General features: G+C 40.9%; 3 protein-coding genes across 3 annotated transcripts; 2 read left to right on the top strand and 1 right to left on the bottom strand.

Annotated features, from left to right (window-relative positions):
• Window positions 1–619: 619 nt before the first annotated feature.
• tatdn2 (TatD DNase domain containing 2) lies at window positions 620–4,452 on the top strand. Its single transcript, XM_063474978.1, has 6 exons — window positions 620–919; window positions 1,036–1,449; window positions 1,628–2,623; window positions 2,747–2,874; window positions 3,254–3,437; window positions 4,253–4,452. Exons 1-6 carry the CDS (start codon window positions 620–622, stop codon window positions 4,391–4,393), a joined length of 2,163 nt encoding a protein of 720 aa, XP_063331048.1. The 3' UTR covers window positions 4,394–4,452.
• A 1,958-nt stretch (window positions 4,453–6,410) lies between these two features.
• ghrl (ghrelin/obestatin prepropeptide) lies at window positions 6,411–7,291 on the bottom strand. Its single transcript, XM_063473065.1, has 4 exons — window positions 7,178–7,291; window positions 6,722–6,799; window positions 6,524–6,635; window positions 6,411–6,430 (listed from the first exon to the last, which is right to left on the bottom strand). Exons 1-4 carry the CDS (start codon window positions 7,289–7,291, stop codon window positions 6,411–6,413), a joined length of 324 nt encoding a protein of 107 aa, XP_063329135.1.
• A 1,959-nt stretch (window positions 7,292–9,250) lies between these two features.
• Window positions 9,251–16,695, top strand: ccdc174 (coiled-coil domain containing 174). The gene is made up of 11 exons (XM_063473064.1): window positions 9,251–9,353; window positions 9,577–9,684; window positions 9,778–9,878; window positions 9,962–10,020; window positions 10,107–10,254; window positions 11,471–11,566; window positions 11,683–11,819; window positions 12,151–12,245; window positions 12,633–12,780; window positions 12,884–13,036; window positions 14,373–16,695. The coding sequence occupies exons 1-11, from the start codon at window positions 9,312–9,314 to the stop codon at window positions 14,918–14,920; spliced, it is 1,635 nt and encodes a 544-aa protein (XP_063329134.1). The 5' UTR covers window positions 9,251–9,311; the 3' UTR covers window positions 14,921–16,695.
• Window positions 16,696–17,700: the final 1,005 nt, after the last annotated feature.

Here is a 17,700-nt window from a genome sequence, read left to right as displayed (position 1 = left end):
TTAGTTTGAAAGACAAGGGTTTAAGGTCAGATGATAAAGTAAGACACCCAAGCTTTTCCGGAGCCTTTTCCAGGTTAACAGTGCATATTACCACTTAGAGCTGTGGTTCGAGCAGGGAAATATCAGCCCCTAGGGATTAATATTGATACGTTTTTATAGATTTACTCGCATTATTGATTCTGCTTACAGGGCTAGTTCTTAATCCATCTCCTTTTTAATTGCTAATCAGATATATGTAGACCAAAAAAAGGTTTTCACCACAACAGGAGAGCTTCATTAAGTCAAATAAGAGTATAAAAAGGCTTGCATGACATTCAGTGCAGAAGCTCCACTGCTGAATGTGGTGTCCTTGTTCTGAACTTCCAGTAAGAACGTGCCAACACTGATAAAACGAGCTGGTAAGATTGGAGAGATATGATTACTGTGGAATGAATTTTTAAGAAATTCTCTTAACCAGGTAACTCAGTGTTGGGCCCGCTTTATGTAGAGTTAATGTTATGTAGAAGCTAATAAAATGATCATCATTGCATGAGAGCCAGTCCGTGGTCATCCATATCTAGAAGCTTATCCAGATGTGTTCATTCCTTTTCTAACTGCGTTTTGGATCAGGATCTTAGACATGGACAGCAGAAGAAAGAAGGTGGCCTTCAGCTGGCTCCGAACTACAGTCACTTCACCAGCACATCATCAGGGTGGAAACGCTGACTCAGTCACACCGCCTTGCCGGACCATAACGCAAAATGAAGATTCAGAAACTTTGCCCCGCAGTGATTCTCCAGGATCTGCACGGCTTGGAGCACTGAGTCTGGATACTCCCAAGAGAAAAGCCGAGATGCTCTCTGAAAGTCTGCCCTCTGTAGGCAAACTTAAGCTGCGGAAGCTATCCAGAAAAAACAGTGAAACATTTAAAACTTTGAAGGTAAACCTTTGCCATTGGATTATAATTTTAGATTGAATATTTTGAATCTATCTTGAGTCTCGCAAGTTGCAAGGTTCCAGTGAATACATTATTTGTTTGTGGTTAATTTGGCACAGGACAAACCTATGAACACCTCAGCCGCACAGCTAGAGTCCAAAAACATCCAGAAAGCTTCACCACCTCCATCCCACTCTTTTATCTTGAAGAAGAAAGCGAGGACACCTGAGGAGGGATTAAAGGCTATCTGCAGGAAGGCACTGATGGCAGCCCTTGGAAACACAAAAACAACGTGCAGCACTACTAATATCATCAGAACTGACACGAACAGCTTGTCTTCACCTCTGCAGACTGAACTTCCCAGTCCAGCCTACCTTGAGACAACCGTTGTGGATATTAACAGCTCCTGGAGCCAGTATGACACTGCACCTGAGGACCGAGGCGGTAGCAAAGGAGATCAGTGGCCCACCCTTCAGGTGTTGGAAGACTCGGACATCAAAGGTGATGCTTCAGAGCCAAAGACAGATGGAAGGGTAAGCAACTACAACTCGTAATAAAAGTAATATAGCATTTCTTCTTGTTATGTTTTAGTTGTGCATTAGTTGTTATTGATTGTTTTGAATTCTAAAGCAGCTTCAGTTTTTATTTTAAAATGCTTTTAAATCATACCCTAAAATTATCATGGCTCTGAATCAAGATTTTGTTTTTCAGCGTTTTGTGGTTGAAGGAGAGGATTTGCCCAGGATGTTTGTTAGTGAGGACTCTGTTTCTCTGGAGAAGACCTTCCAAGACAGACCATTTCCTCCAGACAATGGACTGGAAGCTGAGGACCATGCCTCCGCCCTCCCTTCACTAGAGTACATACCAGATTCTTCATCTTGTTTCTCATCTGACCAGAGCTGTGATCAACATCAAACTTTAGTCGATAGTGAGGGAGGTGTAACTCCCACTTTTACGTTTACACCCTCTAATGAAACCACTGGGACCCTCGAGGCAGCTGCTAAAGACATGGAGGTGCCTTTCTCATCACCACAGAGGAAAGTTTTTGTCTCACTGAAGCAGCCCCACTCACCGCACGTGAGCGTTTTAAATGCATCCACAGTTGAGGCTGACAACATTTGCTCATCCATCATTAGGGGACGTTCATCGGATCCCTTTGCTCTGCCCCGACACTCAAATATGGGAGCGTCAAAGCTGTGCTTCGACCCCACAGCCTCACGCAGGCAGTCGGACGGTGTTTTCCGCATGCGTTACCCTGGTTACTCCTCATCTCATACTTGGACTCCTAGAAGACTGTCCTTGGGGGCTGAACCTTTATGGACCAGCTACCCCTGCTCGAGCAGTGAAGCTGGCTTCATAGACACGCATTGCCATCTGGACATGCTCTATGGAAAACTTGGCTTCTGCGGGACGTTCAGCAGCTTTCGAAGGCTGTACCAGAGTAGCTTCACTGGAGAGTTTCAAGGCTGTATTACAAACTTCTGCAACCCAGATATCATGGTGAAAGAGGCGCTGTGGGAAGGTCTGCTGGCTGAAGACATGGTATGGGGGGCATTTGGGTGCCACCCGCATTTTGCCAAAAACTACTCGAGTATTCAAGAGCGCAATATACTGACGGCGATGAGGCATCCAAAAGCCGTGGCCTTTGGTGAGATGGGCCTGGACTACTCCTACAAAAACTCTACTGACACCTCAACGCAGAAAGAGGTAAGGTAAAATCTGAAATGGATTTTCTAATTTGAGACTCAGTTTTTCTTAAGCAGCGTATGCCTGGATATTGAAAATAAGAATGTCGTGGTCTTTGTTTTGTTTCTGTGCTTCTCTGTGAAGGTGTTTGAGCGTCAGCTGCGTTTGGCCGTGGCCATGCAGAAACCTCTGGTGATCCACTGCAGGGATGCAGATGACGACCTGCTGAAAATCATGAAGAAGTGTGTTCCCAGGGAGTACAAAATTCACAGGTGTGTTGTGTGTGGAGTAAAACCCTTTAAACTCAGTTTTTCTTTTTATAGCTTCTTCTTAAAATTATTTGCTTATTTTTTTTAAAGAAATTAAAATGTTTCAGTTTAGAGAAATAAGATAAAGGCTTGCACTTTATTTTTGACTAGCCTTTTGGTAATTGTCTCGTAATAGTTGTTATTTTTCAATGGTGATGAAGAAGAACAGAAAACTGTCAAAGTCAATTTGAATTATTTAATATGTCTGAAACACAACAGCTGTTCTGCTCATTTCCACATCAGAACTGACAACCTGAGGATTTTTAAACTCTAAAGACCTTTGGAGTTTAAATCTTAGTGCCTTTAATCAGAATTTTAATTTGAATTACGTTGTGCTTTCCAGGCACTGTTTTACAAACAGTTATCCAGTGATTGAGCCCTTCCTGGCAGAATTCCCCAATTTGTATGTGGGATTCACAGCCCTAATCACCTACTTGAGGGCTACAGAGGTCCGAAATGCCGTTTCCCAGATCCCTCTGAATCGCATTGTGTTGGAGACAGATGCGCCATATTTCCTGCCAAGACAGGTATGTGTAGATAGAGGCTCGGGAAATCCAAAACACACATCTTGTGTCATTAATGAAAGAAAAGGTTTCTGCCATTTTTTTTAATTGCAAAATATTAGAAATGTATTATTGAACAAACTAGAGGTATGTCATACAGTTTATTAGGTACGCCATGCTAGTACTGGTTAAATCTGCTTTTGCCTTCAGAGGATCTTTAATTCTTTGTGGCACAGACTCAACAAGTGGTCAGTTCTCAGAGAGTTTGGTCTCAGATCACAACACAGAAATGCCCACTTTGCTATCAGATTAAACATTTGAACAGTCTTATGTTACCAAGATATGATCACAAAAGATCCTGTTACCGTTATGTTCAGTGGTTTTTTTGTTTTGTTTTGTTTTGTTTTGTTTTGTTGTTAAACCAGCATAAAGGAGGATGAAAGGTATATAATGGTATGACGACAGTCTTGGGAAAACAAAGAAAGTTAGATCTATATCAGAATCAGATGTAAAGCATCAGAGCTGATTTTTAACAGACAACATCATCATACTGTGTGCAGCAGATCCAGCAGTGGAGACGTTTTTATTCCACCATGCTTCTGAAAAGAAACACCTGCCTGTTGGCCTGTCTCTTGTGTTCTTTGACTGCTTGATCTCTTGTTGATCTGAAACTAAACTTTTCACTCCAAGAGTGGAGTGAAACTGGGCACATATTTCTATTTCTATTGAGTCTAAAACTACTATCAGAATTTAAAGCAAATATCCGTGTTGTTATATTCGAGGTATTAATTATTATGAGACTCCATGTTGACCTTTTTGAATGTCATACTCTTTAACAGGTTGGGAAAGGTGTCTGCCAGTTTTCCCATCCTGGAATGGGCATCCATACTCTGCGGGAGCTGAGCCTACTGAAGGGGGAAGACATGGCCACTGTCCTTGACACCATCCGAAACAACACCACACAGCTGTATGGTATATGACCTTCAGAGAAAACGCTGCAAACTGGCAAGAAAGAAGAGAGACGTTTCCTGTTTTTGTTTTATATTTGTCAATTCTCCATATATGGATGTTGACGTGTGGAGAAGACATCTCATTTTAAACAACCTGAAAGAGAAAAAGGAGACAAGCCTGATTGGAATGAAAATATCTCTTGTCTAACAGAGATCCAAGTGTATAATTGTTTATCTGAATATTTCTTTTATGCCATTGTTATTACAGATTAATTTCTAAGCAGTTTGTGTTTTTCTTTTTTGTGTGTTTCTGTAGTTTTACATTGCTCGCTTGTTTGGTTTGCTGGACGTTTGGCTGCCTTGGTGTGATGCAGTAGAGATGCATTAAAAGTCTTTATAATAGTGCTTCTTTTTTCTCTGAGACATGTTTTGTTAAATTAGTCATCAGTGCGAACACTGGTGCTGATGGAGGAGCGCACGGAGACAGGAAAGCATAGTCTTTTACAGTGGAGCAAACGTGTACACTGAACAAAGCCGATTCTGCATTGAGGAAAGGAGAGGGCCTGCGGGAGCGGTCCATTACTCCACTTTAATGACGCCCTGCTCGTCACACACATTTGTCTGAGTGCTCTTTTTTCTTTTTCTTTTTTTAAATCTTGAAAACCATTATCTGCGTAAAGGTTAGTGTGTGAAATAAAGAAACAATATCGAGAGTGAACAGATATGTGTTCATCCTGCCAGTTTTTTAGCACATTTCTTATTATAGAGCCTTTAAAAAGGTCAGAGTAAACTCTCACTGAGGTTTGGACAAGATGTTCTTCAACATCCTTCTTCCTTTTTTTTCCTTTTTTTTTTTTAAAAAAACATGGTCATTTTGTGTTTTGTAAAACATTTAGACTTTTGATTATAGCTTTAAAGGTACCAGTTAAGTCTTTACTCAAGTGTTTGCATCCTAAGCATCTGTTTCTCTTTAATATTTTTAGCTCATACAACCAAAGTTCACGTGGTGAGACATTCATAATCCATGATATCATGAGGGTCAGAATTTAATCAAACTGGCACACAGTGGTCACCTAATGGGTCTTCACCCAAATCGTACTCAAAGTCAAGCATAATGTTTATGCACAAGGCTTACACTTTATTCTCCCTGATGTATTCAACAATATTCAGTTCAGGTTATTTAGCAAAGTCGTTAACGAAACATTCTTATTAATAAATTTTGCATGCTAAAAGACATTCCCAGGCCAGTCGATTATATCTCTCGACTGGCCTGGGAATGTCTTGATGTTCCCCGAGCTGCGCTGGGGAGAAGTCTGGGCTTCTCTGCTTAGGCTGCTGCCCTCCCCACGGCCAGCCCAGCCCAGGGTGAGTGGCGGAAAATGGATGGACAACTGTTTGTGGGGTTCCTTGACTTCTCAGTGGATTTTAATTTTTAGTTTTTGCAGTACAGCTAATTACCACCAAGAAAACTTACTTTGTTATGCACCCATCAGGTAACCTGTGACTCATGAACCGGATGAGCTGTTGCATCACAGACCTTCTGATTTAAAGACTCATTAAATATAATACAGTGAGACAAAAGGTTGATTGATGCTTTATTGTATAAGGCATACCCAAATACTAAAGAGACAGATGGTACAGTGTGTGCTGTAGTGATCTATACAGGGTATCATTTTTTACAGGTTGACTAACATTAGATCGTATTTCTCTGCCGACACAGGAGTTTTAATAATGAATGCAAAATGTCAGAGTGTGAGTTAAACATTTGGGTGTTTGGGAGACATTTTTCCTACAGCTGCACCACGGGAAATTCATAATGACAGCTGAACCAACCCCTTGATGATGAACATAATCTTTGAGGCTGAAATCTCCAGGAAATGCTATTTGGCTGATTGATGTGTTCCATTTTACACACAGGGTCACATGGTAAGCATTTTAATGTATTAGGCATCATTCATTTATCTTGTATTTCATGTTATTTAACCACAGTCTAATAACTTAGATAACTAAAGCTGATTATGGAAAACACTGACACAGTCTCTGATCTTCAACGAGGAGATGGTCTCTCTGGGGAAAAGGAATATATATAGATATATATATATATTGTAATATTTAAAGGAAACACTTTTTTAAATGTATAAACCAGAAAGAAGGGACAACCTGCTGATTCTGTGTTTCCCAGCAGGCGTTGCACAACCTCCTGCAGCTCTACAATGTAGTCCGCCAAGTCTTCTGCTCTCAAAGTGACGCCAATTTCAAAGGGCGCACTTATCTGGTCAGAAGAGAAAAAAACACAAAGCTGCAGGATTGACTGCTGGGAGATGGGCTGTATTTGTTTTGTATTTTTCCCCAACTCACTGTCATGGTTTTGTCCTCATTGGTTTGATTTGGCTCCTCCATGGCTTGGCGACCGATTCTGGAGGACTTCACTTTGTTCTGTGATTTAAAAACGACATCTCATCATTGTTATGAAATAATTTCCACTTAAGAGGTTTAACTAACATAAGAAAACCTCCCTAATTCAAATGGCATGGGTGAGGTACAGTGTAGAATAATGTCACTGGTTGGTTGGTGAATTCACAGTCTAAATAGCTGGTAGAGTTTTAATTTTTAGTCCATCTTAATAAAGCTTTGGTGGTTATGATGGGTGATAATAGGTTTAAACTCAAAGGCTGAAAACAAAAAACATAAATGAAATATTTATAGGGTATTACAAGCGTTAAAAAGAAACCAAAACTGAGTGAAGTTTTCATAAAGATTTGATAAAAATGTAGTTTAAAAAAAAAAGATTAATTAGGACAGACAGTATCTCACCTGAGGTTTCTGTGATGGGCTGAGGAAGCTTGAGCCCGCACTGGTTGACTTGCACCACAAGGTCAAGGAACACAAGAGAAAAGCCAACAGGCAGGTGTTTCTTTTCAGAAGCATGGTTGAAGAAAACCGTCTCCACTGCTGGATCTGCTGCACACAGTATGATGATGTTGTCTGTTAAAAATCAGCTCTGATGCTTTTCACCTGATTCTGATATGGATCTAACTTTCTTTGTTTTCTGTCCGTCTTCGTACCATTATATACCTTTCATCCTCCTTCATGCTGGTTTAAAAAAAAAAAACACTGAACACAACGGTAACAGGATGTTGTGTGATCATATCTTGGTAACATAACACTGCTCAAATGTTTAATCTGATAGCAAAGTGGGCATTTCTGTGTTGTGATCTGATATGAGGTCAGATGGACATCTTATCAGTGGGCTATGGACAGAATAGTATTGCAGTCACAGACTTCTACAGCAGCACTGACTCTCAGGCAAGAGCTGTAATAAAGTTAGCAATCATCTAATGTTTGATTAGACAGGACACTTACATTTATATCAGCATAGTGTTATCATTACATCAGTGCTCAGCTGGAATGAATGCTACTTTAATATCTCTGAAATAAACAAATAAACCGAAGTAACTGGAGCGGATATTGACACAGCCATGTGGCATTTGATTTACAAGGATTTTCACTCACATTTACATGTTTGTGTTGTGTAATTGTGCTTTCAGTCGAACTGTGATGGTTCAAAAATGGTTTTTAGTTTTTAAATCAACAGCCTACTAATTGACAAAATACACAAAGCCTCAAGCATCATGCATAAGACACAGTATGAAGGACAGTTTATATGAAATGGAAAAACTTGCATTGGTCAGACAGCTACTCCAAGAAGTGTAATTACATTTCTTTGATTTAGGAAATTAATCTGTATTTAATATTTTTCTTATTTAGGCATCACACCTATCATATGGTTACTCAATACTTTGTTAGGTACAGGTGTCCAGTTACTCAGCACAATTATCTAATCAGCCTCAACTCAATACATTTACCCATGTAGACATGATCTAGACGACTTGCTGAAGTTCAAATGGAAGATCAGAATGAGGAAGAAAGGTGATTTAAGTGACTTTGAGTGTGGCATGGTTGTTGGCACCAGATGGCCTGGCCGGAGTATTTCACAACCATCTATAGGGTTTACAGAGAAAGGTCTGAAAAAAGAGAAAATATTCATTGACTGGTAGTCAAGCAGTAACTCGGTCCCTCGTTACAGCCAATGTGCACAGAAGAGCATCTCTGAATTTGCAGCACATTGAATTTTGAAGCAGATGGGCTACAGCAACAGAAGACCGCACTCGGTTTCTCAGAATAGGAAAATGAGGCTGTGACATTAAGATGTTCAGGAAATAAAAAGTCTGAAAGCATGTATCCATCCTGTCTCATAGCAGCAGATCAGTCTGCAGGGGACATTTTTGGTGTACGCTTTCCCCCCTCAATACCAACTGATCATCCTTTAATTTCCACAGCTTACCTGAGTATTGTTGCTGACCAGGTCCATCCCTTAATGAACACACTGTACCCATCTTTTGATGAAAACTCTCAATTTCAAAAACAAATCCCTCAAACACTTTTGGGATGTGTTTAATTTTCATTGAGGAAATGGTAAGTTTATCCAAAAAAGCTTCTACCCAACAAAGGTGCAGACACTTTTGTCCTCCTAAACATGTTGAAATTGTGTTGGATTCTAAACCTTGGATTAATGCCAATAGCCCTGTTGCAATTAAAGCAATTTTCATAACTATCTCGCACATAAATGCATATAATCACCAATAAAGCAAAAAAGAAAAGAAAAAGAAAACTACAGAGACTCCCTCCTGCACGACTTTTTTTTTCTTCCTTATAAAATCTGTTTTCCTTTATCTAGACTAGACAATAGTCAGCTCATTTTATTTTAGTTTATAGTTACTTTTTAACAAAAAAGGTGAAAGACTGAACGTTTGAAGCGGAAATGCGTGCAGTGTAGGAAAGACGCCACTAGTTGGCTGTAAAGCGACAGTTTGGTAGCAACAGAAACACCAACGAAGAAGTCGGATTGCTAACAGCAACAAACTGGAGGTTGAGGTGTAGGGAAAAAATGGATAAAAAGAAGAAACCTTTAGACGTGACTGCTTCATCGGTGAGTTGAATGTACAGGCAGCTCTTCAAATATTTGTTTGACAGAAACTGCAGATGCTTAAGCTTAATTATACGGATAAACATAGCTAACTTACTCTCAGGGTTGCTAGCAGCACATAAAACGAGCATGGACTGTATTTAGAAGAAATACATAACGTTTGTTAGTTTTTTTTTCTTTAGAGAATAAACAGCTAAATCTTAAATTTCGGTTTTATTTCGTGCAGCTAGTGGACCTTAAAGCTGAGCTGTACAGGAAACAGGAGCAGTTCAAACGGGAGAAACTTGGACAAGAAACTTCTGGAGCAGGATTCAAAGCAAAATCAAAAGATAAGGTACAGCACGAGTGATTTCAGAACGTTTTTTTATAATGGTGTGCAATGACGGACTCACGTTTCTAATTTTCCTCTCCACATGTTCCTCTGCAGAAGCCCAACATCTGGAGTAAACAAAATGCGGGTGTTTCAGCAAGAGCTGCTAAAGATGCAGAGCAGCTGGAAGAGGAGCGAAGCACCATCGATACAGCAAGGTGAGTTCAGTACTGCTGAAGTTTTTCTGTATAACAGTTGGGTGACCAAAACCTCTCACGCCTTTTTTTTACTCTCACAACAGGCGTAAGTTGGAGGAGAAGGCGAGACTCTACGAACAGATGACTAAAGGAGACTTTCCTGGTTGGTGAACTGTTTGTGCCTTATGTCTGCTACAACAGCGTCAAAGTGGGCATACTTTGTATTTACCTTGTTGTGTAACTCATCAGATGAAGAGACGGAAGGGCTGTTCCTTGTTGACTTCACCCAGAAGATTATTGACAAAAAGAGAGAAACACTTGCCCAGAAGGAGAAAGAGGACGAGGAACAACTCAGCTCATCACCCGTCCCTCCTCCTGAGAACCCGGACGAAGAATGGTAACTTCACATTGATTGCATTCATCAATATTCAACTTGTGCTGGCACCATATAATATATAAATATTAGGCTTATATGTTTTCCAGTATTTGCTAATACATTATATTGCCAAAAATATTCGCTTGTCTGTCTTGAGTGACATTCCTTTCTTAATCCATAGGGTTTAAGATAATACTGGCCCACGCTTAGCTTCATCTCTTTCAGCTTTCCACAGGTTTAGGAGTGAGTTTATGGGAATTTTTGACCATTCTTTTAGAAGCACATTTGTAAGGTCAGACAGTAATGTTTGATGCGAAGGCCTGGCTCATAGTCGGCACTCTAATTCAGCAGTGGTCAGGATTCTGTGCAGGCCAGTCAAATTCTTCCACCCCAAACTTGCTCATCCAAGTCTTTATGGACCTTGCTTTGTGCACTGGTGCTCAGTCATGTTGGAACAGGAAGGGCCGATCTCCAAACTGTTTCCACAATGTTGAAAGAATGAAATTGTCAAAAATTTCTCAGTATGCAGAAGCATTAAGAGTTCCTTTCACTGGAACCAAGAAGCCGAAACCACTGCTGTAGAATCCAGTGGCAGCTGCTCGGCCATAGAAACTCATTCCATTATGCTGGCTACCCACTGTTCTTGAGCTAATCTGAAGGCCACATGAAGTTTGGAGGTCTGTAGCGATTGACTCTGCAGAAAGTTGACGACCTCTGCACAATGTACACCTCAGCAGCCGCTGACCCTGCTCTGTGAATTTACATGGTCTACCCCTTCATGGCTGAGCTGCTGCTGTTCACAGTTAGTTCCATTTTGTTATAATACCAGTAACATCTGAGTGTTGAATATTTAGTAGCGAGTAAATTTCACAATTGAACCTGTTGCACAGGTGGTAAGGAGCTCCTAAGAGCAACCCATTCTTTCACAAATGTTTGTAGAAGCACCTGGGGCTTGCCACCTTTTGTTTTTAGAACAGAAGAAGCCTCTTGTATAAGAGCTATGACGTCTTCACAAACTTAGTTCAGTTGCCTTTTTTTCTTTTTTAAGTTTTCTAGACTACCATGAACTGGATGATTGAGAAGCCACAAAGGTTGTATCAGCCACTATATGCAAATATAGAAGGAGTGATCAGACTCTATCACTGCTTTTTGACATTACAGATAAACAAATGGGCTTGTGTTATTTGTCACAATATTTAAAAAAAAAAAAAAAACAAACTATTTTTTTTCTCTGCAGGGTGGACTTTGTGGATGCTTTGGGACGATCTCGGCGGTGCATGAAGAAAGACCTGCCAGACTTTAAGAAAATGGACCAAGACCTTCAAGGGAAAGGGTAATTATTTATGTATTGTAATTTTTTTTTTTAGAGATTTGTGTGATTTTTTTTTTTTTCTTCAAGGATGTTAATGAAATATTTGAAACTCTTTTGGATATGCCTGCTCCCTGTAGAAAAGCTTCATCAGACAAGACATTACTCTCAGAAGACATGCGACGAGAGCTGCAGAGGCAGGAGTGGGAGAGGGAGGAAGAGGAGGCAATGAAAAGGCCTGTTGGACCGATTCACTATGAGGATATCAGACAACAAGGTTAGTGTCACAGCAAAGAGCTTTGAGCCCTTACATTGTCTTTCACTCAGTCAGCCACAAGGCGATTTGTTTGTGGGTACAGATTAGTATTGAGCCTGTGTCATCTTCCCTCATAGTTGGCTACAGAGTTAATGATGATCTTGAGAGTTTGAAGTTAGATCTTTGTGGGTTTTGCTTAATCGCCACTGAATTCTTTGCCAAATAATATATACCAAAAGAATTTATGGACTGAAAATAAGGTCTTTTTTTATGCTACGCTACACTTTGAAACAGAGGAAGTTTGGTTTGCAGGTTTGAAACTGTTCTTTTACTGTTGTTGTTCTTATCTCAGAGGCTCGGGACCTTGGTGTGGGGTACTACGCATTCTCTCAGGATCAGGAGCAGCGGCAAAAACAGAGAGAAACTCTGGACATGCTTAGAGATCAGGTGAGCTATTAAACACATGTAAAATGCCGGTCCAGGACAACATTATGGTTTCAGATAGAGGGATGGACATATAGATATTCTATTCATCCCAGACTGAGTTATAGCAGCAGCATAAAGAATTAAAAAAACATTGATAAAAGCACCACAGGCCCATATTGAAGGCCTTGTTATGTGAGGAAGTGCAAAATTGTACATACAAGAGAAAGAGATAATTTGATAACAACGGAGAGAATTAATAAAGGAATTATTTAACTGTTTACAACACTGAAAATGTATAATGTAATAAAAATATTTAGATTGTGATTGTCATTTAAATTAGATCCATCAGGAATTATTTATTACTTTATAATCTAATAAGTGTTTTATTCCACCTGTTCTGTCCTGCAGACTACAGATCAGCGCACAAAGAGAGAACGACTGAAGGAGAGGAAGCAGGCCATCCTACAGGCTCGACTAGCCAAGGTAAGGCAGAGGAAGATGAAGAAGGCCAAGCTGGATGGTACAGAGGAAGAGGAGAAAGAAGAGGAGAATGAAGGTTCGGTTCTGCACGGCTGTTTGTGTAGAAAATTTGTTTGCAGGCTTCAGTTCAATGATCACATGAATGCTAGTAAGGAACTGTTATGAATTCTTGGTTTCAGGAGAGGAAGAGGAATTTGAAACAACAGGGACCTCCCCTCAACCAGAGGAGTGCCCAGAGGTCAGCATACTCAAGAAGGTGGAAGTGGAGATCCAGGAGAGGAGAGACACCAAACCAGGAGTTCCTCATGTCAGAGAGTGGGACAGAGGCAAAGGTAAGTCTCATTTAAAAAAAAAAATACACTTTCATGTTATGAATATAATAAACGTGCTGTATGTTTCAGCTAGATAACACGTTAAATAGGATGTTTTCTGTAGATGATGAAGTTAATTCATTATTTAGATACAGCGGTTTCTGTGTCATGCATGCTGGGTCACTGGCATGATTTAACTGGGACCCTTGACTCAAACAGAGACATCATTGATATTATTAGTAACACTTGTTTGTCCTTCTGTAACAAATCAAAATGTGTGGTGTGAAAAACCCAAAGTTCAAGTCCCCAACTGATAGTTATAGTATGATATACAGTACTCCAATAAAAAGGCTACTTGGTTTTCCATTTGATGAGCTCACACTGCTTTAGGCTGTAGTAATGTTGAGATGTGTATTTTTTTTTTAATTTGTGGAAATTATTGCAAATACAGAGCAGATCAACTATGTTTGCAGATGAAAACTTCAGAGAGTCTCATTTATAAAACTGCTAAAAGAAGTACAAATGCACAAAAGCTGAAAATATTTGTGTGCCAAAAACCAGCAGTCAGCGTTCCTGTTATAGATAATAGACCACGCGGAAATGTGTGGTCAGCCTCATACTCTGCCCTCTGCACACCCACATTCAGCCAACAATGGTGACGCCAAGCACCTCATGAAATTTGATGCATAGAGAAGAGCCAGACCCCACAGTGCTCGTTGCTTGTATTTCCTTTGCCTTGATCTGCATTATGAACAGGACTCATAATGACTGTGTAAGAGCTTTTATTGACTTAATGCAGTCTATGAGCAGGTGGTGAAGGCAAGTCAGGTCAAGTGCCAGTAAATGTCAGAGGTGACTCATTTTCACACTAAACTAAAATTGCACATTTGCGTATTTGGTCATTATTGATGAAAAATGTTGTTGCACTTTTATGCAATTTGTTAGTGCTCCTTTGCTCTTTGAACCAGGGCTGATAATCACCTTTACTTTCAGGGAAAGGCAAGTCTACAGCTATAACTCCAACTGAGCTGTGCTCCAAAGTCAGCCTCTTCTGACTATAAAAATGACTACCACCAGGTGTTCATCCTGAAGTGTCCAACTTCTATTATTAGCACAGCACAAGTGGATGGAAGTAGTTATTTATTTGCCTTCTGCCAGTTCTCTGGAAATTCCATTCATATTTGCTTGGCTGTTTGGATCAAAGCCTAGCTAGTTCTTCTAATAAATTCAGCACCATCCAATAATAGATTTACAGATTGGCTTTGTCACTTTTAGGTGGAGTTTTAAGGATCAAGGCACCTCTGTTTTCTGGAATGTAACCTCCCTAACATTAGCTTTTGTCTTTGTTTCCTTTCAGAGTTCATGTTTACTGAGTGGAAAAGTCGGCGTCGGGAGGAGCGGGATTCTGAATTTGCACCTCCGTCTGCATACTTTGCAGATGACAAGAGGCTGAAACCAGGAAAGTATAAAAATGAGGAGAATAAATCCAACATGTCCTTCAAGTGGGCAAGAGCTCCAGGAGGAATCTCTGAGAGCAAAGCAGAACCACAACCTCAGTCTAAAACTGCATCTTCACCTCCTGAACCTCAACCAAACCCTCCCCCGTCTGCACAGCCACCGCCCTCAGACAGCTCGTCGCTGTCGGCTCCCCCCTTTCATCCCCAGTATCCCCCTCACCCGCTATTTTATCCTCCATTTCCTCCTCCACCTACTCCTCAGTTTGCAAGCCCACCTCACCTCCTTCCTCCATTTCCACCACCGTTCCCACATCAATATCCACCCCAGTATCCACCTCAGGTGCAGAGCCAGGCGCAACCTGCAGGTGACAGCCAAACCCAGCAACTCCACCAGGGCCCTCCTCAAAGTCTGGATGACATGTTGTCCTTCTACAGGAACTCTACCTGAGGTCTAAATACTGCTTAATGTGTAGTTGGGTCATATTTTGAGTTTAAACACTGCTCTTTTTTTTTCTCGCTCTTTGTTTATAGAGTAAATCACAGAAACAATAAAACACAATATGTCAGCTTTTTGGAGTTTAGATATTTAATAAATATCAAGAGTGCATCATTTGCGTTTGTGTGTATTTTGGTCACCAAGGGGAAAAATTATTAATTTCAGCTCAAGCACTGCACATGAATATCAAAACTTTAATCCAGCTACGAAGGATGACTGAGGGGATGTCATGCAATGCCTTGTTACTTCAGGGTCAGAGGTCGGGCAGAGACCAGTGACCTGAAGCCAGCTGAGATCTTCTGCCTTGACCTGAAATACTGAAGTTACACCGTTTTCTGGAGAGGAATGATCAAAAATGAATTGTCATCATCGATTGACTGCTCAGCTTCTTTAAGACATTTCAAAGAATAAATTTCTCTTCTGGCTCTTGGAGGAGGCGGATTCATCTTTCACCCTCTCCTTCTCTTATCTTCCCTGCTGCTGCTTCTATGTACTTGTCTTGTCTTGTCTGACTCTAACCCTGAGAGAGCCTCTCATTCTCGCTCTTGTTCTCTAAAACTAAAGAAGAACTATGGATTTGATCAACTGGTCCTTAATGCAATTGACACTCTATTCTTGATGAAAAGCCTGAGTTCGGGAGAGCCCGAGTGTCCCGGAGGGACGTTCCCCGCTGGATACACGATGGATGGGTGGTAGAAGTGGCGCGTCGTGTGCCTGGCGGGACTGTCTATCGAGGACATTGAAGACATCTACTTATTCGGAACCATGATAACAGGGTTCTTGCTGTTTGGAGCTGGCTTGGCCCAGGCTTATCGGAAATTGAAGAAAGCGGTGACTGCTGTTCAAAACCCCACAAGGCTAGCCGCTCTGATCGAAACTGTGGGAAGAGTGGTGAGTGCTCTGACTGTTCTTACTGAACGAAATATGGGAAAGATCTTCGAGGAGCTCACGACTCTTAAAAGAGAGATACACCTGGAGACTTGTGATGGACATTAGAACGAGTGTAAAATGAATGCAGTTCGTTCGACCTAAACCAGTTACCGCCATCTCTAATGCGGCTATACCTCCACCTCCGACGGCGCCAGCTGCTTGAAAGTTGACGCCGAGGAGAACAACAACATTCTTCCAGGAGAGATGATAATGAGAACGAACTGACTCTCTTTTTCCTCAAGGCCACCTGCGTAGGACTGTTGATCTTTGCCTAACAGGCGAAAGGACACACTCTCAGGCTGAACTCAGGACACACACCCCGACACGCACGCACACATGTACACTGATACTGATATGCACTCACCACACTCCCTTCCCCGGATCCAACGCCTCCTCCCATGCTTACCTCCCCCGATGGAGACAGCGGCTCAGCTGGAGGCGCGAGGAATTGCAGCGATCGCTGTGTACATCGGCGTACCCCCGCCCTTATGTTGCTTGTCTGTGTTTCATGGCGTAAAGTGTGATGATATCTGTGCTTCTTTATGTGCTATGGAGTTTTCTGTTTTCTCCTCATGATGACTCCCTTGTTGGAAGTCATCATGGGCAGAAACCCCCTTTTTTTTTTTCTCCTGAGCTTTGCCCCTATATGTTACATATCTCACTGTCTATCCCTTTTTTTGCTCCCTAGCCTGACCTGTCTCCCCAATGTAAGTTTGTATATTGTATGTATTGTCTGTATGGTCGACTAGGTCTGTCATTTCAGCTGCAGGCAACTGCAACTGACAAATAAAGCTTATCCTATCCTATAAAGTTAAAACCATTTGTGAGTTTTTGCTTAGATGAAGATCAACCGTTCTTTTATGAGTAATCAAAACAAAAATCCTGCTAAATCCTTCCAAGGGGTTCATAAATTTTTATTGCAAGAGTATATCGATCACAAAATGATTCATATTTGTGTTTAATGTCAGTCGGCTCACGGAGCTGTTTGGAATCTGGGAGTGTGTAATTTAGTTGCAGTATATAAATATCCACCAGATGGTACCACATACACTTTTATGTGAAGTTCAAGTGGTGCATTGATTTCTTCACTATTTCTTTAAGAGTTGCAGTAGCCTTTGTTAGTTGTTTATTTACTGAGTATTTATTAATGAAATTCTTATGCTTTGTCTCAAAACTGGCTTCGGCATAGCGTCTTCAGATGCCTTGATTTATTCCTTTGCCAATCCAAACTGGGAAACTTTTTTTTCCCAATCTTCTCTTGGAAAAAACGTGCTTGAATAAAGGTGCAGTTATGGTGAGCCTGTGTGAATATTAGCCTCAGTTTCCTGTTCTTATTTGACAGGAGTGGTCTTCTGCTGCTGCAGCCCATCTCTAATATTTGATATGTGCAATCATACCTCGGCTATGAAAACTGTTTATTTAGGTTACTATTTTGTTGCTATGAGCTTGAAGTAGTCTGACCATTGTCCTCTGACCTCTGGCATCAACATGACATTTTCACGCTGAGAACTACCACTCACTGAATATTTTCTTTTTTTCACACCGTTCTCTGTAAACCCTTGAGATGGTTCTGTGGGAAAATCCCAGAAGAGGAGCAATTTCTGAAATACTCAGACCAGCCTGTCTGGCACCAACAACTTTAAATCACCTTTTTTTCTTCATTCTGATACTCGGGTTGAACTTTAGCAGGTCTTCTTGATCATGTGTACATGTCTAAATCCAGGCCATCGTATCATCTTTGGAGAGAATTTAGCAGAGCCCAATATAACAACTGCTCAGCTAAATAACCTCACATCACTGTT

Source organism: Pelmatolapia mariae, linkage group LG5 (assembly GCF_036321145.2).
Source record: "Pelmatolapia mariae isolate MD_Pm_ZW linkage group LG5, Pm_UMD_F_2, whole genome shotgun sequence".
Taxonomy (NCBI): domain Eukaryota; kingdom Metazoa; phylum Chordata; class Actinopteri; order Cichliformes; family Cichlidae; genus Pelmatolapia; species Pelmatolapia mariae.
This window is presented reverse-complemented; position numbering and strand designations above follow the sequence as displayed.

What these genes read in the sequence shown, in the direction of transcription:
- tatdn2 (XM_063474978.1), top strand. Translation starts at nt 620, where the DNA reads ATGGACAGCAGAAGAAAGAAGGTGGCCTTCAGCTGGCTCCGAACTACA. An exon ending in AGCCAAAGACAGATGGAAGG is followed by an intron (nt 1,450 to 1,627) that starts GTAAGCAACTAC and finishes TTTGTTTTTCAG; the next exon opens with CGTTTTGTGGTTGAAGGAGA. An exon ending in ACACCTCAACGCAGAAAGAG is followed by an intron (nt 2,624 to 2,746) that starts GTAAGGTAAAAT and finishes TTCTCTGTGAAG; the next exon opens with GTGTTTGAGCGTCAGCTGCG.
- ghrl (XM_063473065.1), bottom strand. Translation starts at nt 7,291, where the DNA reads ATGCTTCTGAAAAGAAACACCTGCCTGTTGGCTTTTCTCTTGTGTTCC. An exon ending in GCCCATCACAGAAACCTCAG is followed by an intron (nt 6,800 to 7,177) that starts GTGAGATACTGT and finishes TTTAAATCACAG; the next exon opens with AACAAAGTGAAGTCCTCCAG. An exon ending in ATGAGGACAAAACCATGACA is followed by an intron (nt 6,636 to 6,721) that starts GTGAGTTGGGGA and finishes TCTTCTGACCAG; the next exon opens with ATAAGTGCGCCCTTTGAAAT.
- ccdc174 (XM_063473064.1), top strand. Translation starts at nt 9,312, where the DNA reads ATGGATAAAAAGAAGAAACCTTTAGACGTGACTGCTTCATCG. An exon ending in TAGACGTGACTGCTTCATCG is followed by an intron (nt 9,354 to 9,576) that starts GTGAGTTGAATG and finishes TATTTCGTGCAG; the next exon opens with CTAGTGGACCTTAAAGCTGA. An exon ending in GAAAGAAGAGGAGAATGAAG is followed by an intron (nt 12,781 to 12,883) that starts GTTCGGTTCTGC and finishes TCTTGGTTTCAG; the next exon opens with GAGAGGAAGAGGAATTTGAA.